The 17215-nt window shown below is 43.8% G+C and overlaps 2 protein-coding genes across 3 annotated transcripts; one reads left to right on the top strand and one right to left on the bottom strand.

The window, feature by feature from the left end:
- Window positions 1-3529: 3529 nt before the first annotated feature.
- LOC6592102 (atrial natriuretic peptide receptor 1) lies at window positions 3530-16360 on the top strand. The gene is made up of 8 exons (XM_002017000.2): window positions 3530-4677; window positions 8056-8170; window positions 10020-10164; window positions 11246-11672; window positions 11733-12461; window positions 12523-12687; window positions 14462-14645; window positions 14710-16360. Exons 1-8 carry the CDS (start codon window positions 3759-3761, stop codon window positions 16358-16360), a joined length of 4335 nt encoding a protein of 1444 aa, XP_002017036.2. The 5' UTR covers window positions 3530-3758.
- LOC6592177 lies at window positions 13255-14388 on the bottom strand. 2 transcript variants are annotated; one of them, XR_003409427.1, is made up of 2 exons: window positions 13499-14388; window positions 13255-13408 (listed from the first exon to the last, which is right to left on the bottom strand). XR_003409427.1 is itself a non-coding variant. In XM_002017001.2 (2 exons), the coding sequence occupies exon 1, from the start codon at window positions 14270-14272 to the stop codon at window positions 13694-13696; it is 579 nt and encodes a 192-aa protein (XP_002017037.1). In that variant the 5' UTR covers window positions 14273-14388; the 3' UTR covers window positions 13255-13593; window positions 13662-13693. The 2 variants fall into 2 exon arrangements, 1 of the variants encoding a protein (XP_002017037.1); XM_002017001.2 differs by having other exon boundaries at window positions 13255-13593; window positions 13662-14388.
- Window positions 16361-17215: the final 855 nt, after the last annotated feature.

Here is a 17215-nt window from a genome sequence, read left to right as displayed (position 1 = left end):
ATATATGTTCACTCATGATGCTTGACAGCAGAAAGGTTAATTTCTTTTACTTACTTTTAGTACAGAATTGTCTTCAATTTGCAGTCTTTCTGCTAATCTATCTGTTCTTTATTTAAACCATAAATTATTCTGAGAAGATAAACATTTAGGAGGCTATTCTTCTGCTGAAAATTTTATTTTATTTCATTCTTTATCCATTCAACATGAATTTTATTCACCTCTTAATGAAGTCTTTTTTAATAACACATACGATTATTGCCCCACTGAATATGAATGAAATTTTTCACCAAGGTGTCTATCACACATAAATGAGCCATAAAAATGGAAGCTTAACTAATTATTTAATTAACTAAATGATAAATCTAACGACTTTTGAACAGTTTCATGCTGCCAGCTGCCTGTTCAAAGAGGAAAACAAATCAGTTCCATTTTGCTATTTGCATAGTCTCTGGGTCTCCGAAAAGTAATTAAACAACATGACCAAGTCGATGACAGCGGATACACGAAGGGTACGGAATCAACAGCTGGACCGGGGCGAGCTAGGGGGTTTTTCGTCTGGGTTTTACGCTCCAAAAATAGCCATAAGCCAAAATGACAGGTGACGTTGACCAGTTGACCAGTTTGCCAGTTGACCAGTTAGGCAACCTATTAATAAAGCGTGAACTTCATTAGTCAGAGGCACGAAAGACACATAAACGAATTACCATAAACCGATCAACATGGAACGATGAAAGATAGTATCTCCACGAAATGTGCGAATTGTAGATTAAAGTCTCATAAATCATTCGCCCCAATCACAGTGGAAGAGTGAGATCTAACGGCATCCAAAGACACATCTAACGACTGCTACCTGATTGAACGATGGGGCACCCCTATGGAGGGGGGTCTCTATAGAGGCCAGTAGAGGGTCTGTAGAGGTCTTTAGAGAGAGGTGAAGAGTGGGGATCTGTTAATCCGCGGCACGTGTAAACTCTTAAGACCCGCTTGGGCCAAAAATACTCAAATACTCAACACCGAAAAGCGTACAAAATTGAGACCCCACAAAACAAAATCAAAAACAACAACAAAATTCAAATAATAATAAAATATAAAGAAAGAAAACAACATTTGCTATCTCTTTCTTTGTATTCATCCCTCTCTCTGTCTATCCTGTTTGGCTTGGTCTCAAGCCCCAAATTGACCCATATTTCTACTACCTTTTGGCATTTGACGAATTGTTTGTCGGCCAACCTTGAGAATGGGAGCTGCGCGGCAATGAGAGTATCTGTCTCCTGGCATCAATCAATCTTCAAATGATTGAAAGTGTTTCTAATAGTCCAATATATCGATAAAATGTTTAAGCAAGGAGAAAGGCGTAAAATTGTGAAATATTTAAAGCTCCCGCAGTAGATGTTTTTTATGGTAACGAACGGGGTTCTTATTTCGGAATATAAACAACTGATTATGAGAAGAAAGAAAGGTTCTTAAAATATCATCATAAGACGTTTAGTATGCCGAACATCTTGATTTATAGTAACTTATTGGCTTGGAATTTGATGAACAAGATTTACATATGAAATCAAGTTCATTCATAGGTCAGATTGAGTATTTCATTCAAGTTCATTCAAATAACAGATGGAATATTTGTTTATTTTGGGGTAGATGTACTTTTTATTTCCATCTCATTTATCTTCATGTTTGGATAAGTGTGCTGTGTTTAGTTTCCCATTCAAGAATGGGCAAACTTTATGATCTCGTTTTGTTGTATGTCTCAATTTCTACCCCATTTTATGTCAGTTTTAATGTTCCAAACATCATTTACTGCTAGACTCGGTCATAACTGAACATATTCCTCATATTTTACCGCTCCGCAAATCTTAAGAAAGACGCGTATACATACATATATGAGAAAAAGTTGAACGCCAAAGGGCATCATTATGGTAGCTTTATTTTATTTGATTTGATTTTTTATATAGATCTCTCGAATGGCGAATCCACTTTTTCTTCATCGCATTGTGTTTATTGCCATTGTTTGTTGTGTCTTTTGGCGCTTTTGGCCACATCTGAATGGCTGGGGGGCTCTTTTTTGTCTGAGGTTATTTTTAGCTACAAAAGTATATCTTTGTGGCTTTAGGCTTTCGACGTTATTCGGCTTTGGATTTGAGTTTAATGAACGCATAGCCGCCGCTTTATAATGATGGTGATAATAGAGAACCGAAAAATTGGTCAACAGCTCGCCGACCAGGAACTACTACTGTCCCCATTAATGCGCTTTCGGAATTCTGTTGAATCATTATTCAGTTCACTTCTTTCCTCTATTAAAATGATTGGACACGTTCTTTACTTACTTTTCTAATTGCCGTTAAATTTGTAACGAATTCGGAAATCTGCTTAAAGATTTATAAGATTCTCTCGCTCTGAGAAATCTCTCTTTACTAAATTTAGTAATAATAATGTAAGCCGAGCGAAATACGTGTCAGTACAAAGTAAAACAAAATACGTATTCGCCGGCTCAGGCTCAGGTGAAGGTCAAAAGAATTTTAAATACCTCATTTTGGGTTTATTTTTAGCCCTTTTGTTTTAGTAGCCTGTCAGACTTCAAGTGAGTCTTACCACAAATCGTACGGGTATTCCAATCAATTATGTTTATTTTTTGTTTATACATACCCAAAGTTCAACCCGAAAAAAAAGATGTCAAGCGGGTTTCTCTCACATCTCGTTGCTTCTTAAGAATTGTATCTGTTAAGATCCATTGAAAGACGACTTGGAAACGCCAAACGGTTCGTTCGGACTGTTCCAATTTATTCGTCCGGCGTCTGGCCCTAACAAACATTCGCATAAATATATCTGTAATGCGATTCGAAGCTAAAAATAGTCAAGAGGTTGTTTATGAGTTTTGCGGGCACTCCGCTTTCGTATACCCTTTTTTGTGTGAATGAAGCTCCAGAAATTTGAGATGCTTTGAAATTGATCTTTGAGAGTTCTTACTTTCTTGGCTATTCAAATCCAGGTCCTCTACGGTCTCTTAGAGAATTCTAAGTATCGGAAAAGTCGAAAGGGTTTTCCTGATTAAGGGGACATTGAATTCCCTAAGAGTATCTTTCGCTACCAAAATGTCTCTGAAATATTTAGAGTATTCAGAGTACGACTTCTTTTATAACGAAACTCGATTTTTATTTGTGTGTTTTCGTATTCATATTCTCCAGCACACACAAGTGTTTTACATGGAATGAAAATTGCAATGTGGCTGTTATTCACGGGCTGCGTTTACGAATATTTATAAATGCGAATAGTAAATATTATTTTGGATTTTCGGCTTATCCTTCAATGAAAATTGGCGGCTGTGCATATTTGTGAACGCCTCAATAAATTGATGATAAAATACTGTAAGAATACTAATTAAACTGATGGCAACCAAATAAAGGAAGGAACAACCAGTTGGCTAATGAAAAGTTTAATTAAATTTGAACAATCGGCGATCATTAATAAAAATTCGAAGCAAACAAAACAGTGTAATTAATAAACGAAATTTCAATTTCAATGCAGGTCTTGCTGCAAAGGTTAAATATATTGTCAAAAAAAAAATGAATTAAAGAAGGAGCTGTGATAACAATAAAAGCACTCGCATAAATAATGCAATCAAAATCAGTGACAAAGTGCAGCGCTTGACAAAAAACACAAACGAGTATCCCGAATCGAACAACAGAGAGAGAGAGACATTCACGAAAACGACACCGTTCCCCAGAGTGGAGGAGAGCTCGGAACAGATCCCATCCGAGATGCCCCCCGTTGGCAGATCGGTCCGGCCAACATTACGGGGACTGAGCCTCGGCCTGAGCCTGTGCCTGCTGCTGGTGGTGCTGCTGCCGAGTCGAGGACCTGCCCGGGCCTGGTTCTACGATGTCGAGGCTGTGGGTGGCGTGGCCCCCATGGGATCGAGCTCCGATGAGCACAGTTTCAAGACACCCGAGACCAAGAACTCACACAAGTCCCAGATAACAGAGCTGGTGCAGCACTTCCCGAGCATTCCCGCCCAGGCCATGCCCAACCACCACCATGTGGCCCATCGACAGCTGGTTTTTGTGGCCCTGCTGCCCTCTGTGGAGTCGGACAACAAGAACGACTGCATAATGCCGAAGGTGCTGCCCGTTCTGGAGCTGGGCATCCGGCACATCCAGCGGAAGGGCTTTGTCGGCGGCACCCACTTCGACATCAAGCTGATCTCAAGGGATACATTCTGCTCCTCGAAGTACGGACCTATCGGTTTCTTCGAGATCTACACCCAGTGGCCGGAGGTGAATGCAGTGTTTGGACTACCCTGCGAGTATGTTTTGGCTCCGATCTCCCGCTATGCGGATGTCTGGCAGGTGCCTGTCCTCACCACCGGCGGCAATGCCAAGGAGTTCAACAAGAAGTCCGAGAGCTACTCCACGCTCACCCGTCTCAAGGGAGCTCAGGTTAATAATCTGGGAAATGTGGTGCGAGCCATTCTCAACAGCTTCAATTGGACGCGCACAGCCCTGATCTACCAGAATGAGAATGCCAAGGTCAAAGGGAACTCTGTGTGCTTCCTGTGCCTGGCCGCCATCCACGATACCATCGAAAAGCAGTCGGTCTATCAGCTGGGATTCGATACAACCACCTGGACCAAGGCGGACATCACACGAATGCTGAAGAACGTGGCCATGCAGACGAGAAGTAAGTGTCTAGAAACATTATGGTAAAGCTAACTGCACTCGTTTCCTTCAATTCCCACTTCCGACACGCATTTTTTGCTATTCTTCTGGCTCATCCCATCTGTTTTCTCTCTAGGAATATTTATAGTTTGACCTCCTTGGCTTGCAACAGAGAGACATGCAACAGAGAGAGACGACCTTGTCGATTTGTTTGCCCATCTGATGCGCTTGCACTTGCCAGTGCATTTGAGCGTACATCCCACCCTGAACTTTTTTAACCTCATTGCGTTCTCTGTCATTGAAAGCGAAAACGATTTAATTATAGACACGACACGGCTGTAATGAGAGTGCCAAAGACAAGTTCAAGAAACCAGTCCAATAGGAATAGATACTATCTGCAGAGCAAACATACATAGATACTTGCTGTGTATCTGATCAGGTTCTGAATTAAATAGTCTCTCATACTATTAATAGTCCCAACAGTTGGACTGCGCCTGTGTGCACAGCGGTGCGTATGAGCAACGTTTGCAGTCGACTGTAAGAATATTGAAATGTGAATTGATTGGGCATGAATTTTGCCCGTTGCAATGATTCGCTGTTAATTAAAATATCAAATTAGCAGCCGGCTAGTTATGAAGCCGTCAGCTGTCATGGACACATATGAGTGACAGCAAATAGTCGAATATCAAGCATACGTAGTGTGTGCCAGTGCCTGTGTCGTTTTGATGCCTGTCTGTCTGCCTGTGTGCCTGTGATGTGCTACCTTCTCCTCTCTCTCTAGCTCTCTCTCTCTGTCCATTTGGATCGCATGAAATTGTTTAATTACAGCTCATTTAATTTCATTTATTGGCAATTAACTCAATAAACAATTACAATCGTTATGCATATGTATTTTGTGAGGCATTTCGCGGCTATACGCTTCACAGTGCTATGCTAATTGAATTTTAATGAGCGTACAAAAAACGAAGAGGGAATGTCTAGGGATTACATCTGAAGAAGTAACTAATTAAGTTATGGTTTTATTGTTTCTAAAAGTCAAAATCATTCGAAGTCATTCAAAATCAAGGGAAACCCCAAGAGTAATAATAGAAAAAGGCTATTCTGATTCTTTTGTACTGGAACTTTCGAAAAAATGACAAGATTTGTCTTTAGCACAAATTTGAAGGCCAAAAACAAGGCTTAAAGGAGATGGAGGTGCCTCCTAATATGCTTGGATATCCACAGCCTTTAAATTGTCTTAGTTCTAACTTCCTTTAAAAAGCACTCAAAAACCAAAAGCCTTATCCACTAGGGCTCTGCATTGATATAACATTCATCTGTCGTACATTGGGATATTTATAAACCTTATGACTGCTGTTAAACTCCATATATTGGAAGCACTGTTTCCAAATAGATTCTGTTTGCCATATAATAAATTTTAATTAAAACATAATAATGGCGATAAGTACTCTGTTTCGAATGCTAAATGAGTTTGTTGTCTGGGCATTATTATTTTTGGGTTTGCCGACAAAGAAAGTTAATTATTTCTTATGATGATATCTAACAATTAAACAGAGTTCAAGGGCAGTCCATAGAAGTACTTTCTTTATCATAAATCAGCACACTTTTGACATGAATCTGTACGTGTTTTGTTATTTTATTGATTGAATAATTTACTCAAGAAATAAGTTAAGTTACACCTCAGGAAATACACTTTAAGCCTTTATATTCTGAGTTTTGATTTATTCAATTTGTTATTTGATATCTTCCTGATGTTAATCTTTACACAAACATGATTCTTTTATGGCTTACAATAATTTATATTGCTTTGGTTATTGATTTATATATACGAGTATATTTTATGAACCGAAACAAAGTTCAGAGTCCTCTGCCACAACAATTATGCTTGAGAACACCTCGGTCTGACTCAGGGCACAACTTTTAATTACTTATTCATATCATGGTATAAAAATACACACACTCACGACCTAACTTTATACTCACAAACAACACTACACAGCAAAAGTTCGAGATGTAACATTTAAAAGAGAAACAACAAGAAACAAATAAAAAAATAAAATAAAAATTGCATAATTAAATCAAGTCAATTGCAAGTTTTTTCCACTGAACTTGAAATTGCCGAGCCCAAGCCCAGGTTCAGGTCCAGGCCCAGGGCTTGTGCTCCCATCTTTTTTAAGTAATTAAATTCCAGCAAAGAAAACTCAAAAGATGACGTTGAAAATTGCATTACCGAGAGGGTAGGCGACTGAGAAAATTGCACTTGATTGTTCTGTGTTTGTGTTGTGATACATATCATATACACATGTGCACACAGTATGTATCTTCACTCGGAGGCAGAAGTTTCCGATTTTGCTATTAATATAGTTTATGTATTTGTTGGCAATACATTTGACATGCAAATACCTACATGGGAACGAACCGGTGTTTGCAAATCATGAGTGCTGCACAACAAGTCGTATGCGCAATTACATTGGCCAGTTTATGATGGCTTTTGGCTTGACATTCAATTTGTAATTGATGGAATTTACATGAACTCTCGAGTGTGTGGGCAATTTCATTTGGGATTTAGATGGAATTATATTAGAAGAGAATATGTGATACCATTTGAAAACCTCAATGAATACCTGAAGTCTGCTAAAAACCTCTAATACTTCTCCTGATTGACATTCAATTTGTAATTGATGGAATTCATTATATCTATTATGCGTGCATGTGGGAGCAATTTCATTCCACATTAGCCAGAAATAATTAGCATCTGTCAGTATTATTTTAGCATTTCGGGCATGAATATAAATTGAAAATTTGTAATCAAAATGTTGCCAATGCATATGCAGAATGCTTAACTTTTACCAATTTTCTACCTATCATAAACATAAACAAAATGCAACTTATTTCAATAATATTATTTGTGAGTTTCAATTGGATTAAATTTTTAATTGATATGCAAATTTCAAATAAGTTTGAATGGAGTCAATTAAAAAACTTTTACACATTCTAGCTTTGAAGCAAAACCTAGCTAATTTTGGCACCTAATTGCGTTAGGAAAATTTGCTGCTGGCTAGAAATAATTATATTAGATACTTGCTTATTGTTGTATCCTTTCCCCATTCTCTTCTCTGCTCTGAAAACATATCGAAAACGAGTGCTGTATCGAGTGCTGTCAGACTCATATCAACTTGAGTGTGGAGCACCAATAAGATACTTTTGAGTTATAATTTGGGAAACAACGTGTTTTTATCTTCCTTACGCTTTTTACATTCACTGACGTCAGAGCCACTGACAATCGACAATCGACAGCTTTTAAATAAATTAATACATTTTTAATGACAAGAGAGCCACCAGATCTGGCCGAAAACATGACTATTTTGATTTCAATTTTGGCTTGTCTATTTTTTTGCAGTTGTCATTATGTGCGCCGATCCGCAGTCGATACGTCAAATTATGCTGACAGCCGAGGAGTTGAATATGATCGATAGCGGCGAATATGTTTTCATCAACATTGAGCTATTTTCGCGGTGAGTAAATCTTTGAATTACTTAACAGACACCACAGACACACAGATGCCACAGCTACAAAAGGTGATCAATTTGTTGCCTTTCACTTTGATCAACACACAAAAAAGTACACCACGCGCACTCTCAAACAAAAATATTCTTTACAAACTGCGCACGAGGTGCGGGCATACATATGTACTGTACAACGTACAGACATTAGTCAAGGTTATTAAAATTATGAAATGTAGCAATCGGAGTTGTCCGTAAATAGCATCTGCATTTGCCCCTCTCTCTCTTTGAGGCAGCCACAAAAACTATTTTTAAATTGAGGAAATTCCACACTTCGGCACATGGCAGGGGCAGATCGATTAAAGCCAACAAATCGACTGTAAGAGCACCTCAGAATTGTACTCCGAGTCGGGCTTCGACTTGGACTTGGACTTGGACTTCGACTCATTACGATTACCCACAAATACAAAATGCTGAGTAATGCTCGGGCCTCTTTGTCTCCCATCGCACACCCTCCCCACAGCCTCACCCCAGCAAGCACTTTGATAGAATAGATCTACACCAAAGATGGTATCGGAGATGGCGGAGTATCAAAAAGAAAGAGCTATGTTAATACAGAATAAGTATAAATAGTATAGCAGATCTCCCAATGATAAATGCAATACGAAAGATTTAAAATGTTCGGGTTGCACTGAAAGGGAGATGGATGAACTCCTCCTCCTCCTCCAGCTATGCAAGTAGCTGGAATACTCGAATACTCGTACATTTGCAGTCAATTTCTATATTTATTTGCATGTGCACTAAATGCATTCTAATCGCCTTCTGACCTTCATGACACTTGCAATCAATGGAAAAATGTTGCGTTATATATATAGTGTAATCTATATATACCCCCAGTCGTACCCGTACCCGCACTCCCAAGTGCATTTGTCTGAATGCCGGTATATACGAGTACATTGGGATTAACTAATCAATTTCCTGCTTGAAAAAACTGTATTGAGATCTATGTATTTTGAACAAAATTCTCGATGGAATTCTCGGCAATATGGGTTAGTAAAATTTATTATTTTCAATGTCCAGAAAGTGCATGTGCACTCTGCGAGAGTTAATGGAGAAGTCTCTCTCACCCTTCGCCCTAATATTTCCCAGTCGCAGGGACATAAAAAAAGTCTCCATTCGACTGCATATCTCATGCATAAGAACTGCAAATGTGAATAAAGCATATCAGTCAGTGACAGATGTCTCCCCCTCGTTCTTTCTTTCAATCTCTTATGCCCATAGGCATCTACTATTCATGGTATTTCTACCCACAATCGAATCGCCTTACACCCCATTCATAAATGCAATTCAGATTGAACCTTGAACGAAACATGGATGTCTTGCACTCTTCATAATCAATAATTTTCAAAATGTATTCGTAACCAGGGGTCAGGCTAGCATTGAAACAAGACCGAAATACTTACATGCGAACACCAGATGATAACGTCCCGTGGAGAGAGGGTAATGTGCATACATATGTATTTCAAATGCATTTACATCGAACATCTTCGAACAGAAGTATCTGTGTCTGTCCCTGTGGCTGTAGCTGTGTGGGTCTAGCTGGCTCCGCACACTTTACCAATCTATTTATAAACAATTTATGACGCATATCAAAGCTGGCAATAAACCTAACACGTCGGCGAACGGGGCGGCACAAAGGAAAATTAAAAACTGCATTGATAAGGCAAAATAATATGTACATACATGTGTCAAAAATAAATACGAAATTGATTACAAATAAAAGGGCAGACTGTACATAAGAGAGAGAGAGAGAGCGACTTGATTAATAAATTTTCTTTCGTACTATTACTATCTTTTGAAGGGTTCCCTATCTGACGTCGCAGCCATGGTATGATAAGAACGATACGGATTTGAATAATGAGCGTGCCCAGAAGGCGTACACCGCCATGCTGACCGTCACCCCCAAACAGCCCAACGACAATGAGTACACGCGGGTGTCCAATGAGGTGAGTGGTTATGGGGGTCCATGGATATTTGCATCGAAATGGACGTGGCAGCCAATTTGAAAATTTTTCCCAGATTTCTTTTGTTGCTCTTTTGTAGTCACTTCCTTCTTTCTTTTTTGCTGCTGTTGCGAGGCATTCCTCGCTTTTTGGGCCAGCCTCAGCCTCATGCATACTCAATGCCAGTGCACGTTCCTTTCCCTCTCTTTCGACCACAGCCTATTTTGCATAGAGCCGCAGCAGGGAACAGGAGCAGAGAGGCTAGAGAGGAATCGTAAACATTTTTCTGTTGATACATGGTAAATTTACAACAAACACAGCCCCGACAACACCTGAGAGCATTTGTTGTCCCAACTTCTCACTGAAGTGCACTCGTAAAAGCCAACCCACAGAATATCCCCACAACCAAACCAAAGGAAAGCAAATGAAAATGGGGCTGCTGCTGCTGCTGCTGCTGCACTTGCTGATAAGCAGACACTTGCCTCTCTATGTATCTGTTAGATACACGTACTAAGTCCTTAGAGACACAGACAAACATGAGAGCCGCCTGGCCTAATGAGCCGCCATCGTTGACAGAGCCCTAGACTCTGGATCTCTGGCCACATTTTCCATCAATACTCGGCCAGTGGAGAGTCTCTAATCTCAAGTCTCTCAGTCTCTCTTAACAAGTTAGTATGTACTTTCTTGGCATCTTGTCCGTTCCGCTCAATGTATATTTGTGCAACCGCAACTCTTTGCCAGGCCAAATCCCTGTCAAAGTCGGAGGCCAAAACTAAATCCCGCCATTGGCACAACTTTGGCTCTGGAGCAGTGGACCTCCTGACAGGCGGTCTGCAATAATTTCCACACGGATTGTGACAAAAAGTCACAGACATTCCAGCGTAGCAATCGCAATCCCTTGCATTTTCCAGGCGAGCGAACGCGTAATTGAATTTTCACGGGGGAGGTGGCGGCCAAAGCAATTAAAGAACAAAAGTGCCAGGAGCCACGAAGAACAATTGATGGTACCTTTTGGCTAGGGACTAGCTACAATATAAGAGAGTCAGTTGAGATTAATGCGTTTGGAACCTTACCCCTTTTACAGATCAAAGCCATTGCAGCGGACAAATACAACTACACGTTCAGCGACAATGAACCGATTTCGGCATTTGTCACGTCCTTCTTCGACGGGGTCCTGCTCTATGCGAACGCCCTGAACGACAGCATCCGGGAGGATCCCAGCATGCTGACACGCCCCATCAATGGCACGGACATGGTGCGACGGATGTGGAACCGCAGCTTCACGGGCATCACCGGCAACGTGACCATCGATGCCAATGGGGACCGTCTGTCGGCCTACTCCCTGCTCGATATGAATCCCAATACGGGGCGCTTTGAGATTGTGGCCCACTTTCTGCACAATCGCCTGGAGTTCGAGTCAAATAAGGAGATCCACTGGGCAGGGGATCGCGAGGAGGCGCCATCGGATCATCCAAGCTGTGGTTATGATGGCGCTCTGTGCCCCGACAATTGTGAGTGGATTTAAGCCATATAAAACCGGAATCGTCCTTTCATTTGAATGACTCTTTCAGCTCTTCCTGGCTATGCCATACTCTCGATAGTCCTGGGCACCATGGTGATCATCATGGTGGTGTGCTTTTTCTTTGGCTACCGCCACTACATCGCTGAAGCGGAGATCAATTCGATGAGCTGGAAAGTCTCTCTGGAGGATGTCATGTTCCGGGATACCGCCGAGCGGGGTCTGCGTGGATCCTTTCACTCGCTGGTGAAGCAGAGCTCCCAGCTGACGCTGATGTCCGAGGACATGGTGTCGATTAATGGGGATCGCCAGATCTTCATACCCGTGGGCATGTTCCGCAAGAGCAAGGTGGCCATCAAACCCATCGAAGTGGACAATGTCCAGGCGCTGCTCACGCGCAACCTTATGCTGCAGCTGAAGCGGATGAAGGACCTGCAGCACGATCATTTGGTGAAGTTTTATGGTGCCTGCCTCGACCAGAGGCGCAGCTTCCTGCTCACCGAATACTGTCCGAAGGGCTCGCTGCAGGATATCCTGGAGAACGAGCAATTCCAGCTGGACTGGATGTTCAAGCTGTCTCTCATGCACGACATTGTCCGGGGCATGCAGTTCCTCCACAGCTCCGACATTCGATCACACGGCAATCTCAAGTCCTCCAACTGCGTGGTGGACTCCCGCTTCGTCCTGAAGATCACCGACTTTGGCCTACACACACTGCGACGTTCGCGCTACGACCTGGAGAGCGATGGAGGCAATTGCAACAGCCACGCCTACTGGAGCAGTACGTAACCGCAAACCCATTTTAGTACATTTCTCACTCTCAATCCTCCACCCCATTGCAGACCTCCTGTGGACGGCCCCGGAGCTCTTGAGGCTCGAGCAGCAGCGTGCCCCCGAGGGAACCCAGAAGGGCGATGTCTATGCCTTTGGCGTCATTGTGCACGAGATAACCACACGACAGGGCCCCTTCTTTCTCGGAAAGTGTGCGTATGAGAAATCGCCACAAGGTATGAAATTGCTTTTGTCCTGCCACTGCAACTGCTCCTCTGTATCCTCTACACCGTCCACCGTCCGGGGCTAAGTATTTCTCTTCTTTGTTCGTGCTGCGGCTGATTTTGCTTGTGCGGAATTTTAATGCCAGATTTTTGCACATGTTGCGGTTGCTCCGTGGTTTGGTGTTGTATTGTTGCATGTGGCTGTGGGTGCCGGTCTCCGATTTCGTGCACAAATTAGCACATGAATGTCCTGCCTGGCAAGTCTCTGACTATCACTAAATTGATGGTTAGCCTCGGGAATGACCTGATACCAATGTGTGTGACTGGGTTCACAGTGATTTAAAGGCTTAAAGATGTGTACATAAAAGATGGGACTTCAAGAGATTTTAATATCTAAATGGACACCAAATGAATAATCATTTATGTTTTGAATGGGCCAAGAACTATAGCTATTTTATAGGGGTAATTTGGAGGTTATTAAAACCCTCCCTATAGAAATAGAAGAAATCCTCAATTAATGAATTATTCAATATAATCTTTGAAAGGATTAGAAGAGTCAATAAATCGATTCAACTAAAAGTAGCACTGACTTTATGCTACTTTATTCATACTACAACTTCATACCTACTCTTTGCCCCAACTTCCTATGAAAAGTAAAGTCATTGAATGCCTGGCAGAACCTAAGGCCAAATTCAGATCTCGCACCGATTTCAATTGCCGCTGAAAACTTGGTCTACAACTTGCCACAGATAGTAAGAGAGGGAGAGAGAGAGAAAGATACCAATGGCAAGCACTTGACAAATTCATCAAATTATGCACTGACTTGAGTTTGGGGGAATCAGGCGGCGGTCCCATCCTGCCAGTTGCCCGCCACAGAGTGGAACTGTTGTAGACAGTTTTGGAGAGTTTCGGTTGTGCCTGGAAAAGACGAATTTAATTGCGGTCTCAGCACACACTCGAAATCGAAATCAAATTGCACGGCTGACCCAAAAAGTTGTCGACGAAGAAGTTGTCGGAATCACGAACTCGTCTCGCGGCAGCAGTAGGGCACGTCCAGGCTGTCCAGGCTGCCAGAATCGAGGCCCAAGCCGCAGCTGTGACGCATCCAGGACCAGCAGCCTGGTTGATGCCGCCTGCTCTTGCCCTTGTTCTTGCCACGGATGTCAGTACTAGTGCGGCTACCACTTCTGGCCAGGTCGATGCTGCCGCACGGCTCTAACCAGGCTTGGTTCAGCTTTTTCTGTCGCTCCAGCTGCCACAGCCACTCGATGCGGGATTTGCCCCAGCCACAGCGAAGCTCTGGTGGCGATTTGTCGCAAATGCCAAAGACCACGTCGGCATCGGTTGGTTCGGGTTGCGTTTTGTTGTCCATGCCTCCGACTCGTCTGAGGACAGACGGGTGCAGCGACCGCCTTGACCTGGACACGGACATCATTAGACCCATAATTTGGCATTCCGATTGCAGGTCCTGTTCGCTGTAGACGGACCGCAGCAGGTCCTCCTGATGAAACCAATTGGGATTCATACTGTAGGCAATTGAGTTGGGCGATCTGCCCCGCAGAAGATGTGGACAAATCAATCGGTCCTCGATGCTCATGTCTGTTTGTGTGTGTTTTCTTATATCAGGTGTAGCAGCCAGCTCCCTAGCCAGAGCAGGACAAAAAATGACATTAGACACTAACAATTTACATATTTCGGGGGCAGTGGATCGAAACTTGAATGGAAATATCTCTCACCCGAATGAAGTCTAACCCAAGGCCTCTCCTTCTAATATTCCAAAACACAGAGATCATCGAGCTGGTGAAGAACTACCATCCGTCGCGTATGCCGAAGCCATTCCGTCCCGATCTCGAACCCTTTGGCGACACCAAGGCCGACATCAATGGCATCATTCGACGCTGCTGGGCCGAGGATCCTGCCGAGAGGCCAGACTTCAACACCCTCAAATCCATGATACGGAAGTTTAACAAGTAAGTGGGGCAATAGCTTAGATCTGTAGATCTCTAGATAATCATGTGGCTTGGTCATTTCCAGGGATAATGAAACTGGCAACATCGTGGACAATCTGCTCAAACGCATGGAGCTGTATGCCAACAATCTGGAGGAGCTCGTGGAGGAGCGCACTCAGGACTACCACGAGGAGAAGAAGAAATGCGAGAAGCTGCTGTACCAGCTCCTGCCGCAGAGTGTGGCCGCTCAACTGATCAGCGGACAGCCCGTGGTGGCCGAGACCTTTGACCAGGTGACGATCTACTTCAGTGACATAGTGGGCTTTACGGCCATCTCGGCGGAGAGCACGCCCATGCAGGTGGTGCAGTTCCTCAACGATCTGTACACCTGCTTCGACTCGATTGTGGAGAACTTCGATGTGTACAAGGTGGAGACGATTGGCGACGCGTACATGGTGGTCTCCGGCCTGCCCATTCGGAATGGGAATCAGCATGCGAGGGAGATTGCCCGCCTGGCGCTGGCCCTCCTGGAGGCAGTGCACAACTTCAGGATCCACCATCGGCCGGAGGATCGGCTCAAGCTGAGGATCGGCCTGCATACGGGCGCCTGCGTGGCCGGCGTGGTGGGCCTGAAGATGCCCCGCTACTGCCTCTTCGGGGACACCGTGAACACGGCCTCTCGCATGGAGTCCAATGGGGAGGCCCTTAAGATCCACATTAGCGAGACCACAAAGGTGGCTCTGGACGAGTTCGGTACCTTTGTGACGACCCGTCGGGGCTTTGTACCCATGAAGGGCAAGGGCGAGATGCTCACCTACTGGCTGGAGGGAGAGGTGCCCAGGCCGGATGACCACCTCTCGCCCAGCAAACTCATGCTCTCGCGGCGATCCTCACTCAAGCAGCCGCAGCGCCAGCACTCACTCCACAAACAATACTCAGAGCTGGTTGTGGCAGCGCCACCGCCGCTGCTAGCGGCAGCCGTGCCGGTCATTGCACTGCCGCCGCCCAAAGAGAACTCGCCCAATCTCCGCGTGAAGCGCAAGATCAGCTCCAGCTCGCCCAAGTTGAATGGCAGCAGCTTCGACTACCAAAAGACTGAGAACAACTACTATCTGGATGCGGAGGCGGCCGGCCAGAAAGCGTACGACATCTACAGCAGCCGCTCGCTGCGGGACATGGAGGAGGCCAGCGATAGCTGGGAGCTGGCCCACTTCCGCCTGCCGCTCAGCGGGGCCCTCAAGAACCACAACAACAATCACGGACATGTCCAATCGAATTCGAACTCCAATCTGAGCGGCATCCTCCAGCCGCTGCCAGCGTCCGGCCGCAGCCGGCTGAAGCCCTCGCCCACGATCTCAACGCTGCTGACGAGCAGTCGCAGCGATGCCAATGCCTCTGGCTTGGACACGGGCAGCCTGGGTAGTGCCCAGAGGATCAAGTTTGCCGATGGCGATGAGACCTCACTGCTAATCGGGAAGCAGAAGGGAATGCAGCCACAGATGCAGATGCAGCCGCCGGCGGCAGTGGCAAAACCCCTGGTGATGGGCAGCAGTCCCCAGCGGAGTGCGAGCAGCTGCAGCAGCCAGAACATTCCAACGGCCAACGTGGGCGCAGACGCCACCCACCACTACGGATACCTGGTGAAGAACTATAAGCAGTTGCCCCAGGTGGCGGGTCGTGGAGCAGGTGCCGGCAGTGCCGTGACACAGCCCCTGCTGGCCAAGATCAACTCGTAGTTGTAAGCGGGGGGAGACTGCCCGCCCAAAGCAGAGGCTGTCTCCCCCGTAGGGATATACTCGTAATTATGCATATTATGTACATGTACTTGTTTGTGATAATAAGTTAAACCCAAGTTGAACAACTTAGTTGGTAGCCATCGACTTGGAGCCCATAGTCGATGGATAAGTGAGACGGAAATCAAATTCGAAATTTGTATAAGACTCTGCGAAAGTGTTTTGCTTAGCTTTTAATCACCTCCTTTCCTTACTCGTAAGTAGCGAATTTTATCCATAATATCGGTGTAAATAGGATATTTACTCCCCCCCCTCCCCGCAACCGATCTGTTCCTTGTGCTTTGAATATTCATTTCTCCAACTCAGACAACTAGTTTAAACTTTAAACTGAAAGTAACCTAGATCTAGAAGTTAAGCGTAGACAAAATTGTGAAATTTTTTTCGTGTATGTGTAAAGTATTAGAGGAACATGAATATTTATTTGAAAAATTGACGAATAAAGGGGTTATACCTGAGAAATATAAGGATTTGTGTTAAATTTCTGTTATAGATTAAGGAATTAAATTGTTTTCTGAGTAATCAATTCTTTGTTTGAATGCAAACTTTAACTGCTGAGCTGGCGCCAAACGGTTAAAATTTTCATATGCTTGGTCACACTGATTTTCATGCCACCATGTCTAGCTCACACACCTTGCTAATTTTAAACTTTTCATAACATTGTCCAGTATATTTGAAACGCGGTATGGACCGTTTGCCTAAGCCTTATTTTGGAATCAATAAAGATGGGAATCTAAATTTAACTAATCTTGTAGGAAATTGATATAATAATCGAATATAGAACTTGAGTTCGTCAGTATA

Source organism: Drosophila persimilis, unplaced genomic scaffold (assembly GCF_003286085.1).
Source record: "Drosophila persimilis strain 14011-0111.01,24,50 unplaced genomic scaffold, DperRS2 tig00000000-arrow-pilon, whole genome shotgun sequence".
Classification (NCBI taxonomy): Eukaryota; Metazoa; Arthropoda; class Insecta; order Diptera; family Drosophilidae; genus Drosophila; species Drosophila persimilis.
Note: the sequence above shows the minus strand (reverse complement) of the source record. Positions and strands in the feature narration are given on the sequence as shown.